The 26,553-nt window shown below is 47.8% G+C and overlaps 1 protein-coding gene across 8 annotated transcripts in view; it reads right to left on the bottom strand.

Annotated features, from left to right (window-relative positions):
* The window catches only part of PKNOX1 (PBX/knotted 1 homeobox 1), a 63,117-nt gene that overhangs the window by 14,515 nt on the left and 22,049 nt on the right, over positions 1–26,553 (bottom strand). For 3 of the 8 annotated variants that reach the window (XR_013368938.1, XM_077879330.1, XM_077879332.1), the window contains exons 2-8: positions 18,522–18,590; positions 16,898–17,005; positions 13,979–14,106; positions 11,356–11,527; positions 9,257–9,427; positions 4,351–4,450; positions 3,679–3,776 (exon numbers count right to left, since the gene is read on the bottom strand). Coding sequence is in view for 7 of the 8 variants with exons in the window: in XM_077879330.1 (XP_077735456.1) it covers positions 3,679–3,776; positions 4,351–4,450; positions 9,257–9,427; positions 11,356–11,527; positions 13,979–14,106; positions 16,898–16,948 (720 nt within the window). In the remaining variant the exon portion in view is untranslated. Of the gene's footprint in view, positions 1–3,678; positions 3,777–4,350; positions 4,451–9,256; positions 9,428–11,355; positions 11,528–13,978; positions 14,107–16,848; positions 17,006–18,521; positions 18,591–20,069; positions 20,250–26,553 lie in introns of those variants that run through there. The other 5 variants (XM_077879331.1, XM_077879335.1, XM_077879333.1 and 2 more) reach the window with 5 other exon arrangements.

The following is a 26,553-nucleotide window of genomic DNA, read 5'->3' as shown; positions in this document are numbered from 1 at the left end:
AGGTTCGATTCAGAAAGTCTAATGTTCAATTAGCAAGGGTTCTGGAAAGAGAGAAGGAGCGTGCCAGGGTGGGGGCAGGGCTGTCCCAGACCGCAAGGAGAGGTCTCAGACTCAGGAACACGAGGTTTTCCAAGGGCTCAGCAACAGCTCAGAGAAGCGTCTGAAAGGAGAAAACAGCGACAGAAAAGCAGTGAACGCTGACCTCCTCCCCAGGGCGACACTGCCACTAGAGCCCAGGAATGCCTCGCTCCCCGTCCTGATGCGCGCGATGTCATCCGAAACCGTACTTGTAAACGGACTGCATCAAGTACGACACCAAAGTAAAGTCTTTTCAGGTTTGCAGAGACTCAACAAAATGTACTTCCCATGCACATGTTCGCTGGAAATGTTCATAGTGGAGCGTAAAACCGAAAAAGTAGAGAACTCCTTCAATGGCATGTCAAAGGAAAGTTCAAGAACATGCCCAATGTCCAGCCTGGACAGGGAAGAGCCCCTGAGGCCGGGAGGGGAGAGCTGCTGGGGACACGCAGCACCACTGTGCCTTCTCGCCAGCGGGGCGCCTGGGAGTCAGGCCAGGGTGCTGGCGAGGGCACCCTCAGAGCACTTTGAACTGGGCCAGACACCTCTGAGGCGGAGAAGCCCGGTGCTCACAGCGTCACACTTAGCTCCGTGGAGAGCAGTGCTGACCGGTCATGATGACAATAATGCTGAGAACAGGTCTGGCCACACCGACGCACGGGCAGGATGGGGAAGAGCCTCAGCGAGGGGAGTGCAGATGGCCTAGGCCCCGACCAGGATGAGAGCCCAATCCAGGGGCTTATGGGGGAGTGAAGAGGGAGGATTCTTACTTATCAACGGGGAGGAAAGAGCAGCAAGATCAGAAAGCAGTTGCTTGAGGGGAGAGGAGGGAACAGGCGGGAAGGGCGGTGGTTTGCTCCATGCCTCTCAGCTCCCTGCACCCTCAGCTGGACACACAGCAGATTTAAAAAAGCAAAATAGGGATCCCTGGGTGGCGCAGCGGTTTGGCGCCTGCCTTTGGCCCAGGGCACGATCCTGGAGACCCAGGATCGAATCCCATATCAGGCTCCCAGTGCATGGAGCCTGCTTCTCCCTCTGCCTGTGTCTCTGCCTCTCTCTCTCTCCGTGACTATCATAAGTAAATAAATAAAAATTTAAAAAAAAAAAAAAAAAAAAAAGTAAAAAAGCAAAATAAGAGTAAAACGGAGGCAAAAAACCTTGTCATAAGCCAAACAATAGCAGAAACCTAAAATGTATAAATATCGTATAAATAAGACTCTCCTGGGAAAGAGGGGTGGACTGGAGGGACAGGAAACCAATGAAATCCCCCTGGCTACTTCTCGTTTCTTGAAAACATATTTTTAGAAGTAGAAACACCTTTCCATGGAGATGTCCTAGGAAGAGGCCAAATCCCACCTCCTGTTGATGGGCAGTAGGTCAGGACATGGCCTACAGTGGCCGATGCTCTTCTGGGGGGCAGTGGCGATGCTAAAGTCTGCCCCAGCCAGACTCGGGGCAGGACGGAGCAGGTCGGGGACACCACAGGATGAGCATCGCAAGGGCTCACCAGTGACTGCCACTGCTCGGCTGCCCGGAATGACACAGGCCAGAGTGACAACAGGAGCTATGACGGGCAGTGAGCAGTTTTCTTGGTAAAACCTACCCCATAGTTTCTGACACAGAAACAGAAACTATCAGTGGTTAAGTCACTCTCCCCAATTATCTGAAGCCCAGCAAGAACCAATCCCCCCCAAAAAAAAGAAAATGGGGGAAAAAAGCGCCCAGAGCAGCCCAAATAGCCACAATAAAAATCACATAGACCACATACAGATTTTATTCAAAGAACGCCTGCCCCCAGGGCCCACAGTCCATCTGTTTATTCTTCTGTTCCAAACCTGGGGCAGCTCGTGTCTCTGGCTTCCGGCCCTGCTGCCCCGGGAGCTGTACTGGGCAGGGGTGTGACAGGGAGGGGACAGGTGCAGGGTGAACCACCTCGGTGGAGAACCACCGAGCACCAGTGCCAGGACAGTGCACAGGCTGCGAGGAGTCTGCCTAACAGGGCTGGGGAGGGTCACGTGCACGTCCCGTGTCAGAAGGGGTTATGCTGAATACAAACTCTGTGTGTTTGCTAAACTAGTCATGTCCATCTATAAGAAAATTCAGTTAAGTAGAAAAATTTCTTTTTTTTTTCTTAAAGACTGATTTATTTGAGAGAGGAAGAGGGGGAGAGTGAGCAAGAGAGCACGCAGCAGGGAGAGGCAGAGAGAGAATCTGACTCCCTGCTGAGCATGGAGCCCAATGTGAGCAGTTGGGCATGATCTCACGACTCTGAGATCATGATCTGAGCTGAAATCAGGAGTTGGACAGTTAACTGACTGAGCGCCCCCGGCACCCCAGAAAGTTTTCTTCTTAAGCAACAGGGCAAATAAACCTCTACTATATAAGGAAGGCACCTCACTTTAAAGTGTTTTTCTCTAAAAGCACCTGCAAACCAGACGCTGCCTTGTGTTCACAGCCATGGTAAATGGAAAGCTCCAGGGAAAGTGGGTTGGTTGGAGAATCCAAAGACAATGCTGGTGGAGCCCAGCTTCTCCTCTACCCACTGCCAGGCTTGGCGAGACCTCATGTGCCCAGATGACAAGGCCCCCTGCTCCAGCTCAACTCTGTCCTTGAAGTGAGAGGCAGTAACCCCTGGATTGGCGGGGCAAGCCTGTGGCTGCCCCAGGCCCTCTCACATCTGCTCTCTGTTTGAGGGAGACACCAACATCTCCCAGGCTGGGCCTCCGAGTCGTCAGGAGCTTGTGCAAAATATGTGTGCAGGCCAAAGACGAAGAACTAACAGAAAGAATGAATCTGTGCTTTTACATAGGAGCTGATAACAGGAACATTAACTGATTTAACCCTAGCTAAATGTGATAAACAAGGCTGTATGCATCCGTGTGTGTGTCTCTGTAATTTAGATGCAGCCGAGTCCAACCTCCTCTTACTGCATAGGCCCAGGGAGAGGACCATGACCTCAGCACAGCACGGAACAGCATATCCACCCGCTGCTTCTGGCCAGAAAGCTGCCTCCTTTGTTCTGGGAGCCAGTATTCCCCAGGAGGCAGGAGGGGCAGACCAGCCTCCTTGGGGCGGGGCCTCCACTGGGCAACCCGGAGCACGGGAGGGGCAGCCCTTGCGCAGCTTTCCCATCAGGCTGTGGGAGGATGTTAAGGAAGTGCCCTGGCCTCCCCGAGGACCAGCCTGAAGCGCTGCTGGCCCAGCAGGTGCACAGCAGAAAGGCCTTGGCGTGCTGGGTCTGCTGTGAACCTCCACGGGGGCAGGAAGAGTGTCTCTACACAGCAAGTCTCCTGATCCAGAGACAACTACACGATCCGGTGTTAAAATTGAAGACAGTGGATGCTTAGGAGAAGGGGTAATGGATAACTTTCTCTGCTTCCTTAGACTTTCTGAACTTTGCCAACTTTTTTTACAATGAGGAAAACGAAGGATAAATGAGACAAAACACTGACACTGAGATTAACTGGAGATCGCTATATGAAAGCCAGCTTGAGACAAACCATCTTCAGGCACAGGGAACAGACCAAGCCTGGATCTCCTGCTGCCCCCCCAACTCGCGCAACTCGTCCCCAAGCCCTCCCACAGAAATGGCATATGCACCTGGGAGTTCTGGATCCTGATCGTGCCAGGCGACAGCGCTTGTGTCACTACCTGGCCTTGAGGAGTGACAACTGTGACAGGTTGATATACTGTGCCACCTGAAGAAGGAAGAAATGAAAATACTCGTGAGTCTCAACAATTTAAAACCATATTCTCAATATACTGAATGTATGTGTGAAAGGAATAAAATCTCCAGTCTGGTTTTTAAATCATTTCAAATGATCAATACTTTACTGGTTGACTTGTCTCTATAAATTATTAACAACTTCCCTGGGGCACCTGTGGGGCTCAGTGGTTGGGCGCCCTTCTTCAGCTCAGGGTGTGACCCCAGGGTCATGGGATTGATCCCCGCAGGGAGCCCGCTCCTCCCTCTATGTCTCTCTCTCTGTGTGTGTCTCTCATGAATAAATAAATAAAATCTTTTAAAAAAATAAAAAACAAAACCTTTCTCCCTCAAATTTTTTGGTAGGGAAACACAATTTGCATAACATATTTGTTACTGAGAATTAAAACAAGAAACAGGCATTCAATTCTAAGAGCTCTAGATTTTGCCACTCCTGTATCAGAAACTGACATTAATTAGAAATTACATTTACACACTTCTCTGTTGTAACATAAAGGACTTTTCCACAAAAGCTCAAGGAAAGAGCATCCTTTCTTCCGCCAGCATACCTGCTACTGTTGCCATGGTTACGTTCCCCTGCTGCAGGGCAGATGCTGGAACCACGATCCCCTGGGGGCTGAGCGTGCCTGAGATGGCACTCTGAATCTGCTGTGGGTCAGAAATACACAGGGAGGGGTTACTGGAAAACAGAAAACCCACATGTAAAACTTTAAAACAAGTGGCCTAATGGTATCATTAATGAAGGAAAGGTATTTGAGACAAAGAGATGTAATGAGGCGACAAGTGTCCTGTAAAGTGCACCTCACATACCTGCAGACCAAGAGATCCAAGACTGACCCAGTATCAAATACGACGATCAATACTGAGATACTAGTTTCAATCTGGCTTCTAAAACATTATCGTTCATCTTGTCATCATATTAATCATCGTAAAAGAGGTGAGCCCCCTGGTGCTCATGTCTGTAGAGTGCTAGGTCTGGGCCCGGCCCGCAGCAGGTTCCACAAAGATGACCATCAACACCACATCAAGATTCCACCCATCTGAAGGTACGTGCCAACAGGCCAATCTATCCATTCACTCTGATGGCTGCACTGGTGGTTGGCAAGGGAAGGAAGCTCTGCACCTGGCATCCAGGCATTGGGCCTGGCACGCAGCAGACACCCAGATATTTGAGCAGTTAAACAGCATCGGTGGACATCATCCAAAGACCATGACTCTGCAGGACGCCACATCAATTTGAATGTGTGTATAAGCTTTGGTAGGTACAGCTTATATAAAATCTAGCCCATTAACTTGGTTAGAATAAAAGTTAATTCACCCAAATCAATAACCCAAGCACCCATCATCCAGAACCTATAAAAAGAGGAACAGAAGGAAACCAAAGCAAAAAGAAAGGAGGGGCTTCTGGGTGGCTCAATGGTTGAATGTCTGCCTTCGGCTCACATCGTGATCCCCGGGGTCCTGGGATCGAGTCCCACATCAGGCTCCCTGCATGGAGCCTGCTCCTCCCTCTGCCTGCGTCTCTGCCTCTCTGTGTGTGTGTGTCTCTCATAAATAAATAAATAAAATCATTAAAAAAAATTTTTTTCTAAAAAGAAGGGAGGAAATAGTAAGATCAAAAGCAGTCAATGAAAATGAAAATTGAACAACAGAGATCGATGAAAAAAGAGCTGGTTCTTTGCAAAGATCAATCATCAATCTACTGACAAACCTCTATAAGAGTTAGAAAAAACAAAGCGAGATGGCAAATTACCAATATCAGGAACAAAACAGAGGAGAGCACTACAGACCCTACACGCATCAGCAGGCAAGAAGCAGAGCTGTGGACCACCCGGCACACATGCATCTGACATCTGAGACAGGAGCTAGTATGAAACAGCTCATCTGAACAGCCTTAGAACTACTAAGGGCACCAAATGCATAATCTGAAAACTCAAAAAAGAAATCTCTAGGTCCAGCTAGTGCCAGTGGAGAATTCTATCAAACATGTAAAGAATTAACACCAATTCTACACAATCACTTCCAGAAACAGAAAAGGAAGAAACGCTTTTCCTTTTATTCCATAAAGCTGTATGAATATGGTACCAAACCTACACAAAGACGGTAACAAAAAAGCAACTACAGACCAATATCCTTCAATACAGACACACAAACGCCTAACATTAGCAAGCAGAATTCAGGAACCTACAGAAAAAGAATTGTGTGCCATACCAAGTGGGGTTGATTCAAAAAATGTGAGGATTGTTCAGTATTGGAACAGTCAAGTAATGTGATCTACTACCATGTTAACAGAGGAAACAAGAAAAATCACAATCGTATCAATTCATGCAGGGAAAGCATTTGACAAAATTCAACATTAATAGAAACTCTCAGAAAAATAGGATTAGAGGGGAACTGCCTCCACTTGATGAGAGCATCTAGAAAAAACCTTCCACTAAAACTACAATTGAGGGGATCCCTGGGTGGCTCAGCTATTTGGCGCCTGCCTTTTGCCCAGGGCACGACCCTGGAGTCCCGGGATCAAGTCCCGCATCGGACTCCCGGGATGGAGCCTGTTTCTCCCTCTGCCTATGTCTCTGCCTCTCTCTCTGTGTCTATCATGAATAAATAATAAATAATCTTAAAAAAAAAAAAAAACTACAATTGATAGTGAAAGGAGGAACGCTTTCCCCTAAGATTGAGAATAAGGCAGGATGTCCACTCTGACCAATGGTATTCAAGATATTGCCAGATGTTCTAGCCAACGCAGCAAGACAAGGAAACGAAAAGCATACAGATCAGGAAGGAAGCGGAGAGTTCCGATCTGCAGATGACATAACCAAACAGGTAGGACATCCTAAGGAATCTGTGAAAAGGACCTTCTAGAAACAATATGTGTGCTCAGCAAGGTTACAAGATGCAGGATAAACATACAAAATCAACTGTATTTCTAAATATCAATAGGGACACTGAAGTTAAAATATAATACTAGGGGCGCTTGGATGGCTCAGCGGTGGAGCCTCTGCCTTCGGCTCAGGGAGTGACCCCGGGGTCCTGGGATCGAGCCCCGCATCAGGCTCCCCACAGGGAGCCTGTTTCTCCCTCTGCCTGTGTCTCTGCCCCCCTCTCTCTCTGTCTCTCATGGATAAATACATAAAATCTTTAAAAAAAATAAATTAGGGCAGCCCTGATGGCCCAGCGGTTTGGCACCACCTTCGGCCCGGGGCGTGATCCTGGAAACCCGGGACGGAGTCCCACATCAGGCTCCCTGCATGGAGCCTGCTTCTCCGTCTGCCTGTGTCTCTGCCTCTCTCTCTTTCTCTGTGTCTGTCATGAATAAATAAAATCTTTTTTTAAAAAATTAATTAATTAATTAATTAAAATCTTAAACAAATACCATTTACAATTGCTAAACAAAACAAAACAAAACAAAACATGTAGGCGTTAATCCTAAAAACATATGTGCAGGACTTCTATTAACAAAACTACAAAACACTAATGAAAGAAATGACAGAAGAGTAAATAAATGGAGACACATAACAGGTCTGTGAACTGGAAGAGTCAACAGAGTAAAGACATCAATTCTCCCCAGAATGATACAGAGGCTTGATGCAATTCCTCCCAAAATCTCAATTTTATTATTGTTGATATAGACAAGATTATTCCAAAATTTATATGGAAAGGAACTAGAATAAGTAAAATAACTTTTAAAAAGGAGAATAGAGTGGGAAGAAACAGTCTATTCAAGTTTGAGACTTACTGAATAACTACCATAACCAAGAGTGGATGGTATAAACACACAGATCAGTGGAACAGAACAGACAACACCAGAACAAACCAACACATATACGCCTGACTGATTTTTGACAATCAGTCATAAAAGCAATTCAGTGGAGGAATTTCAACAAATGGTGCTGGAGCACTGGACATCTAGAGGCCAGAGAAAGAACCTCAGCCTAAACTTGTACTTTATACAAAAGTTAACTCAAACTGGGTCATGGAAAAAAAAATTTTTTAATAAAAATAAATGGGTCATGGATTTAAATGTAAAATATAAAACTTTCAGGGATCCCTGGGTGGCGCAGCGGTTTGGCGCCTGCCTTTGGCCCAGGGCGCGATCCTGGAGACCCGGGATCGAATCCCACGTCGGGCTCCCGGTGCATGGAGCCTGCTTCTCCCTCTGCCTGTGTCTCTGCCTCTCTCTCTCTCTCTCTCTTTCTCTGTGACTATCATAAATAAATAAAGAAAAAAATTAAAAAAAAATATATATAAAACTTTCAGAAAAAAAAAAAACTACAGAAAATCTTTGGGATCTAAGGCAGGGCAGAGTTCTTAGACTTAACACCAAAAGCACAATTCATCAAAGGAAAAGTTGATAAAGGGGACTTGGTCAAAATTTAAAGTGTTTGCTCTGTGAAAAATCCTGTTAAGTGGATGAAAAGATAAGCTACAGACTTGGGCAAAAATATTTACAAACCATACAGCCAATAAAAGACAGGTACTTAGGGCAGCCCGGGTGGCTCAGCGGTTTAGCGCCGCCTTCAGCCCAGGGCGTGATCCTGGAGACCTGGGATCGAGTCCCATGTCGGGCTCCCTGCATGGGTCCTGCTTCTCCCTCTGCCTGTGTCTGCCTCTCTCTCTGTCTTTCACAAATAAACAAATAAATAAAATTTTAAAAAAAGATTCTTAAAAAAAAAAAAAAAGGAAAGAAAGAAAGAAAGAAAAAGAAGGAAAATGAGCTAAAGACATGAACAGGCATTCTACCAAGGAGGATCCACCGATGGCAAACATGCTCATGAAAAGAAGGTCAACACCATTAGCCATCGGAGAACCGCACACTACAACCACGAGTGTCACTACGTACCACAGAATGGCTCAAGTATAATAGTGCTTCAACACGGATGAACCCTGAGGACATCGTGTCAAACACAAAAGGACAAATACGGTACGATCCCCTACATGAGGTACGTAGACTAATCAAACTCACAGAGACAGCAAGTAGAATGTAGGGGCCAGGGGTGGGGGAGGGAAGGTGGAGAGTCAGCATTTAATGAGGACAGCATTTCAGTCTACGAAGATGGAAAGCTCTGGAGATGGATGGTGACGATGGTTTGCACAGCAGCGGGAAGATGCTTAATGCCACCGAACTGTACACTTAAAAATGATTAAGATGCTACGTTTTATGACATGTATTTTACCACAATTTTAAGAAATAACAAAAACCATATTCCAAAGAAAAAGGAAAGCAGTGAATGGCAGTCCATCCTCCAGAAAGGTGGGATCCAGGGTCTGGTACACAAGTCGAGGCCTCACCCCACTTACTGCACGACGCCTCGAGGGCCTGTCCTCCTGGCTGGAGGTTGGCCCTAAGACAGCCCAGGGGCTCTGACAGGGCTACTGGTCTCAGAGGACAGCACCCGTCACCCGTGCAGATCGTACAGTCACCCCGAAGCTCAGCAGGACCCACATAGATACCTGGGACTGGACAGGGGAGTACGGGCTTCCAGGTTCTCCGCTCAGGAGAGTCTCACTGTTCATTTTCGTTTTTAGACAAGCAATGTAGCGACTGCAGAAATCTTTGCACAGTTCATTAACCTTTTCCAGCTCAAGAAGATGAATACGCAAAACCTGGATTGCTTTGACCATCTAGAAGCAGAGAAAATGAAGGCGTTCAGACAAGGAAATGACAGCTTAAGGGTAAATTATAATCCTCGGCACATAACTACTGTCGGGTATTGGCCTGACTGCCGCGCAGCCCCCGACGGGAGGGGAATCCCGTCAGAAACCAGGCAAGACGACGAGTCACCCCAGCGCCACAGACCTTTGGCACTTTCGCTGCATCTGGCGTGTGGGGACACAGATGGTCCCCGTGCCGTCCTTGGGGAGTCACAGCACCCGGAGGCAGCCGGGCCTCGACTCGGCCCCACTGACCTGCTACACAAAGAGCAAGGTCCCCCTCCCTCTGCTCCGGTTTCTTCACCTGTAAATGGGGAGGAATCCGTACCCATCTCACAGGCGGCTCTTAATTTTGATAAAACTTAATTTACCTGCTCTGCCTTCTATGGACTGTGCTTTCGGTGTCAAGCCTAAGAACTCTGCCCCCAGCACTAGATCAGCCCTTTTAAGATTTTTACAAAGGTTTTACGGTGACTTTACTAAGTTTCAGAGTAACCCGGCCCACCGCAGTAGGTAAGGGTCTGTAATAATAAGCACTACCGGCCTGTGAATCCACAACCCAACGCCCAGCTCCTTCCCTGTGACCCTGGAGGCAGTAATCCGTAGGTGCTGTGGAACGAACCAGTCCATCGGTCACTAGAGCGAGTGACTGGGTGCCCAGCTCTGCTAGGCCCTGTGCTGGAACGCCAGTCAGAAGAGCCTGGGTCCCTCCGGCTACACCCGCGGCCCACACACTGCTGGCTGAGGACCAGAGATCCAGAGGCGGGGACAGCTCCTGCTGCTCACCCCACAGGGCGGGCACTGTTGGACCCAGGTCAAAGCTGAGGAGGCTGACTCCAGCTCAGACAGCGCATTGGTAAAGCCCACTAGGCACCAAGAGTTGAATGTATAATGAGAAATTAAAAAACAACAAAGGGGGATGTCTGGTGGCTCAGCGGTTGAGCGCCTGCCTTCGGCCCAAGGCGTGACCCTGGGGTCCCGGGATCCAGTCCCACATCGGGCTCTCCGCAGGGAGCCTGCTTCTCCCTCTGCCTGTGTCTCTGCCTCTCTGTGTGTCTCTCATGAATAAATAAATAAAATCTTAAAAATAAATACATACACACATACATACAAACAACAAAGATCCGAGACATTTATTCAGGAAAAAGTTTTCTAAAGATGCTTTTCTGCTGATAAGGGCCCTAAGGTTTTGGGCTGGGGCTTAGCAGGCGGTAAAGGAAACCCAGGGAAGGGGCGTGTCCCCCCAACGCAGGCTAACGTGCTCCAATGGCACAGAAGGGCAGTGCTCCTTTGGGTGCAGCAGGGATGTTAACTCTGACAAATTCTGCAGTTCCTTTAGACAGCACAGGGAACCCCGAACCTCCCGAGGCAGGGAGGAGGGCACCCACCACGTGAGGCAGAAAGGCCAGGGGACGCGGTGAGAAGTGTGGGGGCCCCTTTGTTAAGCCTGGCCGGCTCTGTGCCTGCATCAGCCTTGTGGCCCACCACACCTTACTGCCAGCCTAAGACAGAGCTAAAGGTCTGTCCTGGACAATAAGGTTGTGTGGCCACGATCAGGGAAAAGCCAAGAACAGGAGTGGGGCACACACATGCCCGAGACGCAGGGCACGTAAGCACACCAACCCCAACAAACTTCACAAATATTTACAAAAGAACTGAATCCTCAGTCCCTCTGTGATGCAGGCTTAGATGATCTCCTTTGATCCCTACAGTAAAGGTCACCAGAGAAGGCTGGAAGACGTGGGGACAGGTCACACACACAGGAAGTTATTTCATGAACTTTCTCCCCTTTAGCAGAACTACATTCTAAAGTCCTACTTTGAAGTTTAAAATTTATTGAATGGATCTTAAATTTGGAAGAAGTAAAAAAATAAGAATAAAACACATATTTTACTTACTAAATTGTCAGTTTCCGGATCTTCACAGAAGAAAGGTTTTCCTTCCTTCTCTTGCTTCCTTACAAAATTTTCAATATCTACGTCAAAACTGGCAGAAGTTGTGCCTTCTGAGCCCTGTGTAGATTGTTCACATTTTTCAAACAACAAAGCTAATAATGGAAATAGTGGATGCCTGGGGGGAAAAAATGTAAAATATATGTTCTACATTTGCACGAGAATATTTTAGCACGTATGTACGCATTCGTTAGTGTAACAGCTTTGTTGAGACACAGTTCACGTGCTACAATTTATCTGCTTACAGTGTACAATCCAATGGTGTCTACTCTGTTCACAGAGCGCTGCAACCATCACCAAGGTCAATTCTGCAGCTTTTTCATCCTCCCCCAAAAGAAACCTGGTAGCCATGAGCAGTCACTGCCCATTTTCCCCCAAAGCCCAGCCCCAGGCCACCACTACCGACTTTGTCCTACAGATTTGCCAGTTCTAGACATCTCGTATAAACGGAATTATACCACACGTGCCCTTTGGCATCTAGCTTCCTTAGTGTGGTGTTTCCCAGGCTCACCCAAGTTGTAACATGTGTCAGTACTTTGTTCCTTTTTGTGGCTGAATAATATTTTACTGTGTGGACAGATCAGTTTTATGTAGTTTTAAATTTTACGTTTAGATCTATACTCCAGGGATGCCTGGGTGGCTCAGCGGTTAAGCGCCTGCTCTGGGCCCAGGGTGTGATCCTGGAGTCCCAGGATCGAATCCTGCATCGAGCTCCCTGCATGGAGCCTGATTCTCTGCCTGTGTCTCTGCCTCTCTCTCTCTGTGTCTCTCATGAATAAATAAATAAAATCTTTTTTTAAAAAAATAGATCTATACTCCATTTTGAGTAAACTTCCATATAAAATGTGAGATTAGGTCAAGGATCTTCCTTTAGCATATGAATGTCTAATTGTTCCAACACCGCTTGTTGGAAACTCTACCTCTACTCCAAGAAACTGTGTTTGTGCCTTGGTCAAAGATCAAATAAATCATGTTTTTGTACATCTACTTCTGGACTCTATCAGTGACACTGATCCTATGCCTTCACCACCATCACCACGTCCTCGTTACTGTAATACCATACATAGTACATCTCAAAATCCAACTTTGTTCTTTGTTTTCAACGCTGTTTTAGCAAGTCTAGCTCTTTTGCCTTCCGTATAAAATTAGAATTAACTCGTCCATATGTACAAAAATATCCTGCTAAGGCTTTAATTGGAATTGTGGTAAATCTACAAGTCAATTTTAAGAGAAAGGACATCTTTACTATGTTGACCCTTTCAAACCATGAATATGGTGTGTCTCACCATTAATATAGGTTTTCTTTGATTGTTGCATTGGCATTCTAGTTTTTCAGCATAAAGTTTCTGTGTTTTGTTAGATTTATACCTAAATTTTTTGGAGCTTTTGTAAATAGTATTGTCTTTTTAAATTTCAGCTTCTAATTGTATATCACTCATATAGAAATGGGATTGGTGGGCAGCCCCAGTGGCACAGCAGTTTAGTGCCACCTGCAGCCCGGGGTGTGATCCTGGAGACCCGGGATTGAGTCCCACGTCGGGCTCCCTGCATGGAGCCTGCTTCTCCCTCTGCCTGTGTCTCTGCCTCGCTCTCTGTGTGTGTCTCTCTCATGAATAAATAAATAAAATCTTAAAAAAAAAAAAGAAAGAAAGAAATGGGATTGGTAGCTCTTGTAATCTGTGACCTTATTAAACTTACTTAACTAGTTCTGGGAGTTTTTCGGTAATCCTTGGGATTTTCTACATAGACAATTATGTTGTTTGTACACAGAGCCAGTTTTATTTCTTCCTTTCTAATCTGGTATCCCTTTTCTATAAGTAAGAAAAGTGCCTTACTGCACTGGCTAGGACTTTCATTACGGCGGTGTGAATGGGTTGAGTCAGGGTGGACATCTCTGCTTATGCCCAAGCTCGGAGGAAAACAGTCTTTGGCCATTAACTATGATGAGAACTATAGACCTTTTGAGGTTGCCTTTCATCAGGTCAGGGAAGTTTTCCTCTATTGCCACTCTGCTGACAGTTTTTAATCATAATTAGCTGCTGACTTTTGTCAAATGCTTTCCTGTGTCATTTGGTATGATCATGTTGTGGGCCTCACTGGTTGACTGTTTGACTAGTGAATCAGTTTTGAGTTCGTGGGATAGATTCCACTTGGTCAGTGTATGTTATTCTTTCTATGTGCTGCTGGATTTAATATTTGATTAGTGATTTTTATGCTTAAGTTCATGAGGCACACCGGTGTGTATTTTTCTTTTTTGTATTGTCTTTATCTGGCTTTAGTACCAGAGTGATGTATTGGGAAGCATTCTCTCTTCCTTTACGGGATTCTCCAGTAAAACTACCCTGGCCTAAAGGTTTCTTTTTACAAGATTGACTAAAACATAGATTTCTATTCCAAAGCTTTTAAGGTATTAGGAGTAACATCTTAATTTGACAAACTTCTCACTCCAGTGGTTATCACCTACTTCCCTACCCTGCCTACCTAATAGTTCTAGTATATTCCATTTAACAAGGTTCTCTACTCCTGTTATTCCTGCTAAAAACCCACATGCATCACATCTCATTGCTACCTATAAATGGCCTGCTTGTCTGCATCCATTGGCGTCTGGGACCCCACGGGTGGAGGGCTCACTCCTTCCACATCAGGTTCAGAGCAGTTGGGATCTTGCTCCGTTTTTAACTCTGTTACTACTTGCATCTGTGAAGGGAGGAGGAGAATTTGGTTACTAAACACAACATAAACTGCTACTACGTACTCTATTCTCAAACAGAAACAAATGCAACAGAAATGGTAAATTGCTACACAGCGGGATGACTGGCAATAGTACATAAAAATGCTACCAACAAAACTCCTTTGAATTTAATAGGCTTTGAAAATGGCTACAACAAAGGTCAAATTTCCAAATTATCTTGAAAACCGAGAGGACCAGTATCCGAGAAATGCTTATGATTTTCAAAAATATACTACGACACAGTGCTGAAGGCAAGTGGCACACAAATAATCTCTCTCTAGATCCTCACACTAACACTGCAGTAAGAGAAATACACACAAATAGCTCAAACTCTTGTGACAGAAACCACTCAGACCCTACATTCTATTCAGGACAGGGCTGAAATTCTCCCCATCTACTCTTTAATTTCAGGAATACATAAGCTATACAAATTTTGAGGAAAAAAGTCATATTCAGAAGGCAAAGACAGCTGTGTTTAAAGAAACAGTATTAAAAGATATTATCAGTTAAGTTGCTTTAAACTAGCTACTTGATTCCTAACTTAGGTGAAAGGTATCTAAATCCTTAAACATAAGGAATTCGGTTTACAGAAAGAAATCTCAAATTGCTGCAGGAACCTTATAATTACCCGTGAGCAGATCACCAGCCCCCTGAACTCCTCAGGACCAGGACCCACCTACCCACCCCCGGCTGCCACAACCCCGTCCCTCGAGGAAGAAGCCGGGTGCAGGCACTCAAGGGAAGGGGCTTATCCGCATGTACCCTGAGAGCCTGCAACCTGGCATGAACCCCGCCCTGACAGCCGGGGGTGGGTGCAAGCCAAGGGGGGAGCCCTGCTGTGTAGGCCCTAGCACCGCCCTTGCCTCTCGGATGGTCCAGCTGTGCATGAATACCTGCGTCCCACTGCCCGTAGACGGTGCCGTGGGCCTGGGAGATCTCTCTCTCTCCCTCTCTCTCTCTTTCTCTCTCTCTCATAAACACAAAACACTGAAGCAGCTAACAAAAGCCCAATCAAACACAACCTTTCAGGAGGGAAATCTGAAAGAGCCTTAAAAGATTTATTCCAAAAAAAAAAAAAAAAAATTCCAGGGTGTGTGTGTGTGTGTGTGTGTGTGTGTGTGTTTAAATGATTGTGAAAAAAGAGAATCCTAAAGTCCAACTTCAGAGGAGTGGCCAAGTGAATGGGGCACATCTATACTGCAGAACAGTAAATGTTCAAAGCACCGTGGACAAGGACTTTTCCACATCAAGGGAAAGCGCTTAGCTATTAAAAGTGAGGCTCTTTCCGTCCTTGTGCCTGGCCCTGCCCAGGACACAGAGCTGCCAGCAGGGGATCTGTGCAACACAGGAGAATAAGGATCAGTGAAGGGAGGGAGGACTAGAGGCAGGTGGCAGGTGGGAGGGAGGAGGCTACGGTGGTGACCAGGGCAGGCAGGGCAGTCTTCAACAGGAAGCAATGGAAGCACAGACAGCAGGACTGGAGGGCCCTGACCAAACTGCTGCTTGAGGGAAGAGCCAGCGCCAAAGCCACAGGACAGGGATCCCCAGAAGCGGGGTGCTGAGGGGTGGACCAGGGCAATGCAGGGTCCACAAGGCAGGGCTCAGCCGGGGGGAGGAGGACAACACTAGCTTTGCATTTTTGAAAAAAAAAAAATCACTTGGAACTCTCAGAGGACCTCCAGGGGCAGAGAGCAGGCTGAAAAGGACCCCCACCCCTCAATTCCTATGAGAAGCTAAGACACTTAAACATTTTTTAAAACCCAACAACAACAACAAGCCAACAAAAACAAATTCTGTGTAACAGAACCAAACCAGGAATGCACAAAACTGGCCACCGCGGAAAGACACAACAGAAGAGGGAGGCAGCCTGAGGTCCCGGGCGCCACCTGGAACCTCACTGATGCTGGGCGGTGACCTCATTTGGGTAAGTCCACCTGGCCTTTTAGTGATCCAGCTCACTAATACCTTCATGTAGGGCGAAAAGAGAGCCTCTGCGCACTCTCTGACCGCCTCCTGACTACAGGAAGCAGGAAGCAAAGCCTGGAAGGTCTTCAATGGAAGGAGCTCCAGGGCTCAGAGTCAGAGGAGGAGTGGCCCGCATTCTGAACACACTGAGCATCCCAAGACCTCAGGTGTCCCCCGAGAGTTCCCAGGCCTGGGCTGAGCTCCCCGCTTCCCCTCCTCCCCAATTCCTTCAAGGCACAGAACATGAAACACCCAGACCTTCACTGCAGCTGCAAGGAGAATCAAGTCCACGGACAGTGGAAGGGCAGGCAAGAGGCCACCCACACTCTATCAGAGGAAGCTGTCCGGGCACAGCCACACAACGTGAGGGACAGCACAGCAACTAGGCCGCCCAGAGCGTTGGGACAGGCCCCTCCGCGGCTCACACCTGGGGAGGGGGAACCCCATGGTTCCTGCTCAGGTCAGCAACCAGTCATCTGGCTTTCATCAATACCCAGTTTTTCTTTAAAAAGTAACAACCCTCACTCACACAGACATCAAAAAGGTAAATTTCCCAAAGACTATGACTTAGGGGAGTCAGAATTACTGGCAACTTGGTATCCCTTGAAGAAATGATTTGAATAACTCTACAGCTACCCTTTCTGAGATCAACATATAATAAATGCATCATATGCTTAAAATTGACCTCGCAACTTCACGGAAACTGAATTATAAATATATAAAGCACTGGTCGTGTTTAGTACCCGATCCATCGACTGTATTTAGAATGCAGAACAAAGCTCAGGCGCTCACTTGTTGCCCATCTTGATAGCTGTCTATGCTTAATGTCTGTGTAGCCATCATGGTTAATGAGTTTTATAACAAAACATCAAATCATCTTGAGTCAAAAGCAAATGGTGTCTGGGGAAACAAAAGCAGAAAAGTGTCCGTTAATCACTGCAGAGCATCTCTGGTCCCCCTTATTCCATAGCATGCATACACTTCGTAAAAATGCATATTTTCGCACGGAGAGGAAAAAACCACCCTGATGCGTCATAAGCCAACCCCCTCAGTGTGACCAATTTACACTTGCACTGGGCCCTGACTTGTCTTCACGTTTTGTAGCCATCCAGATTTATTCACCCACTCACCCAACAAATATCTAGTAACTGTCTACACACGCAGGGCACTGCTCCGACCCGGGGTGCAACATGAGTAGGCGAGGCTCTGCTCTCCTGGGGAAGGCCACGTAGCTCCTGCACTGACTCGGGGTGGGCGAGCGGCGCCCCCTGCTGTGTGACGAGGCACCCCTTCTGGGCAGGAGCCCTGGCCCAGAGCCCCCGGGCACTGGGAGGTCGGGGACACCCGGTGGACACATGGGAACCACACAGGGCACTCTCCTAACACCCGTATGTAGGAGGAGATGGAAATAATGCCTCGTGTCCTTGACGACAAGGCAAAGCTTCAAATTAAGACTAATTTGAGTGGGGGCTACGCAGAGCACCCCCCCAAGCACCCCCCATCGGAGCACCCGCAATGTGGCACGGGAACCAGTCAGGTCCCGGTGTGACAGTCCGGGCTGTGCTGAGAAGGTCATAAAGTCAAGGGCAGCTATTCACCTGTTCACTAGCTGACAGTCACGGGGGGAAGGGGTCACGGGGGAAGGGGTGCTGCGGGAGACCATGCTCAGGGGGAGAAACCCAGCCCGAGACTAGCGGCCAGGGAAGGAGGGAGAAGCAGGTCCCGAGGCACAGCTGTACGGAACAAGGTGCCAAGCCCACGACCAGGGGCAGCGGTGGCCGGAAAAGCCAGTCCAGCTCCTAAATGCTTCGGCATCTTGACCCCCTCGGCGCTCACACTCACCCCGGGGCAGGGTCCTGGGGCTGCTTGACCCTGGGGAGCCCAAGTAACTGGCCAGAGGCACAGCTGGCCAGGCTGTCACGGGAGCCAAGGGCTGCCCACCTGCCCGGGGAGCCAGCAGGATGTGGGGACAAACGGGGTCACCCTCCTTCCTTCGGCAGATGCCCCTGTCTTAGGTACCATCCTGTGTGCCCGTGGAGCACAAGCTCCAGCCCAGACTGGCACACACAGGTCGTGGGGGAGGGGGAGGCACACCCCGGCCCCCTTACACGCGGCTGTCAGGAAGGGATGAGATGTGGACAAGCAGGCAGGGACAGAGAATTCGGGGCGGGGGGGTGGGGGGAAGGTCGGGACGGTGCCTGCAGGAGACCCCCGGGGGCAGGGGGGCTAGCGTGACCTGGCAGGGTGCTGAAGAAGGGGAGGGTAAGGGAGCAGGGGGCACAGAACCAGGTCCCACAGACTCTCATGGGGGGACAGGGACCCGTGGGAGAGTCTGAGCAGAAGGGGGACGTGACAGGGACACACAGAGGACAAGTGTGCAGTGCTGCGCAGGCAGGGGCCCGTGCGGGGTTCCCACCTGAGCCACGGGCAGAGCAGAGCCGCATGTCCCAAAATGGAGCAGATGGAGAGGAGCAGGTTCTGCGGCCTGGGAGGAGAAAGCAAGAGTTGGGACATTTTAGGTTTGAGATGCTTCTCATACAAATTCTGAACCAATGAGACGGTACCAGAAATGCAAACCTGGTGACCACCAGGGTACGGCTGGTACGAGCCGGGGCTGAACAGTTCCCCAGGAGAGAGCCGAAGCCCAGCCCCTAGTCCTTGCAAATGGGACCTTCTCTAGAAAAAGGGTCTTTACACATGGAATTATATGAAGGATCTTAAAGTGAGACTATCCTGCATTTAGGGGAGGCCCTAAATCCAATGACTGGTGTCCTCTAAGAGTGGGGAGAGGAAGATCTGAGACACACAGAGGGGACCGCCACGTGAAGACAGAAGCCAGCCCCAAGCCAAGGACTCCTAGAGCTACCGGGAGCTGAGAGAGGCAGGAAGGACCTTCCCCTAAACCTTCACATTCTGGGTTGACTGTAGGTTCTGGCCGAGACCAGAAAGGATGTATCTGTTGTTTTTGTCCATCCAGCTTGTGGGACTTTGTGCCAGCAGCCCCAGGACACTGAGACAGTGGGCAGAGCGTCCAGCCCGGGAGAGGCCACCCAGGGGAGAGGGCGCAGGCCATGTAAGGGTCAGGAGGTTGGGAAATCAGGGCCCCCAGCACAGAATGGGGAGCAGCCAGCAGGGCAAGAACAGAACCAAGTGGTGCCACTGATGCCAGCGGAGGAGGTGGATGGAGGAGGGGGTGTCAGTCACACCCGTGCAGCTGCCCACGGCCATGGGGACCTGCAGGGGTGTGTCCGTGGGCCGGGCAGAGGAGGACCTGACGGGAGCAGGCAGGAGAGAGGGCAGGACGTGGCAAGCCCGAGGCTGGGAAGTGAACCATGTGGAGTCATGACTGAAGGTGCCCCCTCTGCCCCTGGCACCCCCAACTCTGTCACCTCCTAATGGTCTCTGTCTTCACCAAAAGCTGCCCCTCCTCCTAGCATCTTGCCTTCCCCTCCACCCCAGGGCAGTGACTCCAACCAGCATTCCCCACGACCTTGACCACAGCAGCGGCTCACGGGAACCTCTGGCCTCACCCTCCTCTCCTCCACTGTCCGCTTTTCAGAAATGCAAACCTGGTGAAAACCCCAGGAGGTCAAGTCGTGGGCAGCAGCGCCCTGGCCAGCGCTCTCCTACTGGGAGCTGTGCCAACAGTCAGAGGGCACCACACTACTTCCTCCCCCTGCCTGGTGCTCCTGCTGCCTGGCAGTTCTGCTGGAACACTCGGGCCTTTTCTGGGCGCGGCCCGCACGTGACTACTCCTCATCCCCATCATCATCCCCAGCGTCTGCCCAGTGGCTCGCCCACACCAGCCCTGCACATCTCTCCTGGGGCCTCACGTCCAGCCTCTGCTCAGTCCTGTGGCGCCTCGTGGTTTCCTTCCTCTACATGGTCCTTAAGGGTCAAGGACCTTGTCCTGCTGTGTCCCCAACAACCAGCACCGTCTCTGATCACGACGCACAGAGCTCACCATCCACAGCATGGTCTGGATGGCGGCTCACGCCAGCTCCGCCTGCCCCGGTGCCCACATCAACTGGCTGTGCTTTCAACCTCTTCTGGTCTCTATTACTGTCACTTTTGTGGCTGCTGGCAGGAAGGGTCCCGTCCCAAGGCCAGGCTCTGGCTGAGTCATCCTAGGCCTGCAGAGGGCAGGGCAGCCACAGGCTCACCAGGCTGGTTTAACAGTCACTGGAAGAGCAGCAGAGGCTTTGTGGGAGGAGCTAAGTCCCCAGTACCCGAGTCATCCAGAGTCATCCGATACTCCATGGGAAAGCCACCCTGGCAAACGGAACATCTATGAACCGACGGGCAGACTGGAAAGTAACTTGATTACACACCTTTACCTTCTCGGCCGCGGAGACGTCAGGTAAGCGCACCTGTGTCGGGGGCTGCTTCCACATTTGTGCTATTTAACCCCGTACAGATGCAGCGGGAGGTGCGAGCGCCACCTTACCCAGAAGGCAACCCAGACCAGGGGACGTGCCCAGAAAGTGATGGGGCCCGCCAGGAGATGGCCTGGGTTGCCAGGGGCTCGCGTGCTCAGAGCTGCACGGCGGGAGCGGAGCTCTCCCTCCATCAGCCATCTGAAGGTCTGAGACTATTCAAAGTGGAAAAGAAAATATTTTATAAAACTTCCACTTAAAGAATAGGCAGGGGCAGCCCAGGTGGCTCAGCGGGTTAGCGCTGCCTACAGCCCAGGGCGTGATCCTAGAGACCCGGGATCGAGTCCCGCATCAGGCTCCCTGCATGGAGCCTGCTTCTCCCTCTGCCTGGGCCTCTCTCTCTCTCTCTCTGTCTCTCATGAATAAATAAAATCAAATCTTTAAAATAAAAAAAAAAAAAAAAAACACACACAAACAGAGCCATAGATGCACAGCTCACCTACATACACATGACAGGTGCAGTACATGCACACACTGGCCCAGCCCTGTCCACTGAGAGGCTTGAGAAGCAGTGACACCCAGTAGCAACTAGCACTTAGTATCCAGATCTTGGTTGATAAATATCAATCCCCAGTACAAAGAATCAGGGCTCCTTAGAGAAGTGGCTGATTTGATCCTAGGGCTGGAACAGGGAAAGGACAAGATGAGCCTGGAACCTGTGCTCAAAAAATCATGGGGACTGTGGACAAACCAGCTTGCAGAAGCTCTCACTGGCCAAAAGTGGGACAACGTGAGCAATGAAGTATGATAGTAATTGGGAGTAAAACAAGAATCTGTTGAGTCCAATAAGATACCTAGGAATAAACCTACCCAAAGAGGTGAAAGACCTATACTCTGAAAACTATAAAACACTGATCAAGGAAATTGAAGATGACACAAAGATACGGAAAAACATTCCATCCTCATGGATTGGAAGAGCAAGCATCGTTAAAATGTCCAGAGTACCCAAAGCAATCTACACAGTTAATGCAATCCCTATCAAATACCAACAGAACTTTTCAAAGAACTAGAACAAACAAGCCTAAAATTTGCATGGCACCACATCTTTTGATCCCCCAAAACCAAAGGGATGTTAAAAAGAAAACCAAAGTTGGTGGCATCACGATCCCACACTTTAAGCTGTATTATTAAGTTGTAATCATCAAGACAGTATGGTACTAGCACAGAAATAGATACATAGATCAACAGAACAGAAAACCCAAAAATGAACCCACAACTTTATGGTCAATTAATCTTCAGCCAAGCAGGAAATAATTATCCCAGGGAAAAAAGATATTCTCTTCAACAAACAGTGTTGGGAAAACCACAGAAGAATGAGGGACGCCTGTGTGGTTCAGTGGTTGAGCGTCTGCCTTTGGGTCAGGCCATAATTCTGGAGTCCCGGGATCAAGTCCCGCATCAGGCTCCCTGCATGGAGCCTGCCTCTCCTTTTTTTTTTTTTTTTAAATTTTTTTTTTTTATTTATTTATGATAGGCACACAGTGAGAGAGAGAGAGGCAGAGACACAGGCAGAGGGAGAAGCAGGCTCCATGCACCGGGAGCCCGATGTGGGATTCGATCCCGGGTCTCCAGGATCGCGCCCTGGGCCAAAGGCAGGCGCCAAACCGCTGCGCCACCCAGGGATCCCGGAGCCTGCCTCTCCTCTCTCTGCCTGTGTCTCTGCCTCTCTCTCTCTCTCTCTCTCTGTCTCCCCCTGTCTCTCATAAATAAATAAAATCTTGAAAAAAAATGAAAGAAATTGGACCACTATCCTACACCATACACAAAAATAAATTCAACATGGGTTAAAGACCTAAATGTCAGACCTGAAACCATAAAAAAACCTAGAAGAGAGCACAGGGAGTAATTTCTCTGACATCTGCCATAACATGTTTCTAGATATATCTCCTGAGATAAGGGAAACAAAAGCAAAAGTAAACTACTGGGATTTCATCAAAATAAAAAGCTTCTTCACAGCAAAAGAAACAAAACCAAAAGGCAATCTACAGAATGGGAGAAGATATTTGCAAATGACATATCTTAAAAAGGTTTAATATCTAAAATAGTTGAAGAACTTATAAAACTCAACACCCAAAAACAAATAACCAAATTAAAAATGGGAAGACAGGGATCCCTGGGTGGCGCAGCGGTTTGGCGCCTGCCTTTGGCCCAGGGCACGATCCTGGAGACCCGGGATCGAATCCCACATCGGGCTCCCAGTGCATGGAGCCTGCTTCTCCCTCTGCCTATGTCTCTGCCTCTCTCTCTCTCTCTCTCTGTGTGACTATCATAAATAAATAAAAATTAAAAAAAAATGGGAAGACATGAACAGACATTTCCCCAAAGAAGACATCCAGATGGCCAACAGACACACGAAGAGATGCTCAACATCACTTATTGTCAGGAAAATACAAATCAATACCACAATGAGAAGCCACCTCACACCTATCAGAATGGCTAAACTCAACAACACAAGAAAGAAGAGGTGTTGGCGAGGACGCAGAGAAAGGGGAACCCCCTTGCACTGTTGGTGGGGGCAGACTGGTGCGGCCACTCTGGAAAACAGTATGGAGGGTCCTCAGAAAGTTAAAAATAGAGCTGTCCTACTAATCCAGCAAATGCACCTCTGAGTATTTACCCCCCAAAATACAAAAACACTAATTCAAGAAGACTTAAGATGAAGAAGGAGTAGAGGACCCTAACTTTGGTCCCTGGAATTCAGCTCAATAGTTACCAAATCATTCTGAACACCTGCAAAATCAACCGGAGATCTGAGAAAAGAATTGCTGCAGTTTTACCAATAGAAAAGCAACTGCTTTTTGCAAGGTAGGAGGTTTAGAGACCTGAATCGGAGGCCATATATGGGAAGCTAAACCGCAGGGGTAGGGAGCCTCTGAAAGCCGCTACTGGAAAGTGTTAGAAGCAGTGAACACAAAAATCAGAACTTTTGTAGTCTTCCTGAAAGGTGATCATAGGGACGGGATCCCAGGTGGGTCAGTGTCATCTCAGGGCCCCCGGGGTCACAAAAAGAACAAGAGTGACGGGCACTGAGGAGGGTACTTGATGGAATGAACACTGGGTGTTATATGTATATATATGTATATAACCCCACCTGGGCTGCCCAACTTTTTTTTTTTTTTTTTTTTTAATTCAATTTGCCGGGCAGCCCGGGTGGCTCAGCGGTTGAACATCTGCCTTCAGCCCCACGGTGTGATCCTGGGGACCCAGGATCGAGTCCCACGTCGAGCTCCCTGCATGGAGCCTGCTCCTCCCTCTGCCTGTGTCTCTGCCTCTCTCTCTCTCTCTCTCTCTGTGTCTCTCATGAAAAAATAAATAAAATCTTAAAAAAAAAAAAAAGTCATGGTTTCAGGGCCATGAGATCGAATTTTGCAATAGGCTCCTCGCTCAGTGGAGTCTGGTGGAGATTCTTTTTCCCTTTCTGTCTCTGTCTATGCCTCCCCCTGCCCCAATAAATAATCTTTACACTCTGAAAAAAATATAATACCTACCTAAAGTGTTGTTATAAGTACTAAATGCTAGCATTTGCAAAATGTTTAGTTGAGCATTTGGCATGTAGAAGGTATCCAGTAAATGTTGGCTACGTTGATTGGACCACCAATCTACAGAAACACTGTTCTCTGTCAGAATTATAATAGTTGGAAAGTATTTATTGTCTCTTCATTTTTGCTCAGTTTAAATCATGATAAAGTAAAATCTCATATTGAAAAAAAAAAAAACAAAAAACGAAAGCACCCAACGGTGGCAGAGTTCCCAGGCATCAGAGCGGGGATCCGGCTAGGTGTGGCCATAAAGCAGAACTGAGGCCCTGAGGGGTGACCCTCTCCCGGCAGGGGCCCAACAGGGACAGACCGTGGCGGGACCCCCCTCCCTGCCCTGGGAGGAGAGAGCAGGAGCACACAGCAGGGGTCTGCAAAGTTCAGAGACTCCAAGGGTGGGGGGAGGGGGGATGTTCCTGCCTGAGATAGAAATGCTCCCCAGGTAAACACAGGGAGTAAAGAGTGATTCTGTGGGGACTCACGAAGAGTGGGGGGATGGAGATCGGGGTGCCACCTCTTTCATCCCCACCTGGTTCCTGAGCCACCCTCACTGAGCCCGGCTCCCCCAGCAGGCTCCCCCAGCAACCGGGGTGCAATCCCCAGGGGCACAGACACCTGAGAATCAGGGCAACAGGGCCCTCCCCCAGAAGACCAGCAGGGACTTCAGGCTGATACCAAGTTAATTAATTATGCAGAATTGCAAAACTCCAGCTCTCAGGGGAACAGTATATAGCATTTGTGGGTTTTTTCTTATGATTCTTTAGTCTTTCAGTTTTAGATTTTATTTCTTTTTAGCTATTTTCTTATTTTATCAATTTTTAAGTCTTTTTTCTTTTCTACATTTACATGTCTTTTTTTTCCACTTTTTGCTTCCTTTCCTTGTATTCAATTTTATTTTTGTATATATGTAAGTTTCTCTTTCTTTCCTATTTTGGGATCTAGTTGCTTCTAACAACAAACTAAAATACACCCAGGATCTAGTTTATTGTTCTGTTCAACTTCTTGTTTGATTTTATTCTTGTTTTTTTGTGTTTTTGTTTTTGGATTTTTGGGGTTTTCTGGGTTTCTGTTCTCTTCTGATTTGTTTAGTGTGTATTTTTCTGGTATCATAGTTGCTATTTTGTATTTTCTCTCTTTCATCTATTCTTTTCTGGACAAATGACAAGATGAAAGAACTCACCCTAAAAGCGAGAACAAGAGGCAGTACTCACTGCCAGGGATTTAGTCAATATGGACATAACTAAGAGGTCAGAACTAGAATTCAAAACATTATGATTATGAAGATACTAACTGGGCTTGAAAAAAAGCATAGAAGACACCAGAGAATCCCTTACTGGAGAAATAAAAGAACTAAAATCTAATGGTCAAAATCAAAAAGGCTATTATTGAGATACAATAAAAAATGGAGGCTCTAACTGATAGGATAAATGAAGCAGAAGAAAAAAAATCAGTGATATAGAAGACAAAATGATGAAGAATAAGGAATCGGAGAAAGAGAGAGATAGTATAAAGTGAAACAATATGGAATAACTGGGGTCCCAGAGGAAGCAAAGTGGGGCAGAAGGATTATTTGAACAAATTATAGCTGAAAACTTCCCTAATCTGAGGAAGGAAACAGGCATTCAATTCCAGGAGGCACAGAGGACCTCCCCTCCCTTAAAATCAATAAAAATAGGTCAACACCTCAACATTTAATAGTGAAGCTTGCAAATCTCAGATACAAAGAGAAAATCACAAAAGCAGCTCAGGACAAGAGGTCCTTAACCTACAAGCATTGAAACATAAGGCTGGCAGCAGAGCTGTCCGCAGAGACCTGGCAGGCTAGAAAGGACTGGTATGATATATTCAGGGGCTAAATGAGAAAAATACGCAGCAAACAATAGTTTTTCCAACAAGGCTGTCCTTCATAACAGAAAGAGAAATAAAGAGCTTCCAGGACAAGAACACCAGGATGGCTCAGTGGTTGAGTGTCTGCCTTTGGCTCGGGGCATGATCCGGGAGTCACCAGATCGAGTCCCACATTGGGCACCCCACAGGAAGCCTGCTTCTCCCTCTGCCTGTGTCTTTACCTCTCTGTGTGTGTGTGTCTCATGAATAAATAAATAAAATCTAAAAAAAATTTTTTTAATTATTTTTTTTATTTTATTTATTATTTATGATAGTCACACAGAGAGAGAGAGAGAGAGAGAGGCAGAGACACAGGCAAAGGGAGAAGCAGGCTCCATGCACTGGGAGCCCGACGTGGGATTTGATCCCAGGTCTCCAGGATCGCGCCCTGGGCCAAAGGCAGGCGCTAAACCGCTGCGCCACCCAGGGATCCCAATTTTTTTTTTTTTTTTTAAAGAGCTTCCGGGACAAATGAAACTAAAAGAATTTGTGATCACTAAACCAGGTCTGCAAGAAATATTAAAGGGGATCCTTTGGGCAAAGAAAGAGCCCAAAAGTAACAATGACCAGAAAGGAACAGAGACAATGC

This window comes from Canis aureus, chromosome 30 (assembly GCF_053574225.1).
Source record: "Canis aureus isolate CA01 chromosome 30, VMU_Caureus_v.1.0, whole genome shotgun sequence".
Taxonomy (NCBI): Eukaryota; Metazoa; Chordata; class Mammalia; order Carnivora; family Canidae; genus Canis; species Canis aureus.
The sequence above is the reverse complement of the archived record's forward strand: the minus strand, read 5'-3'. Positions and strand labels throughout refer to the sequence as shown.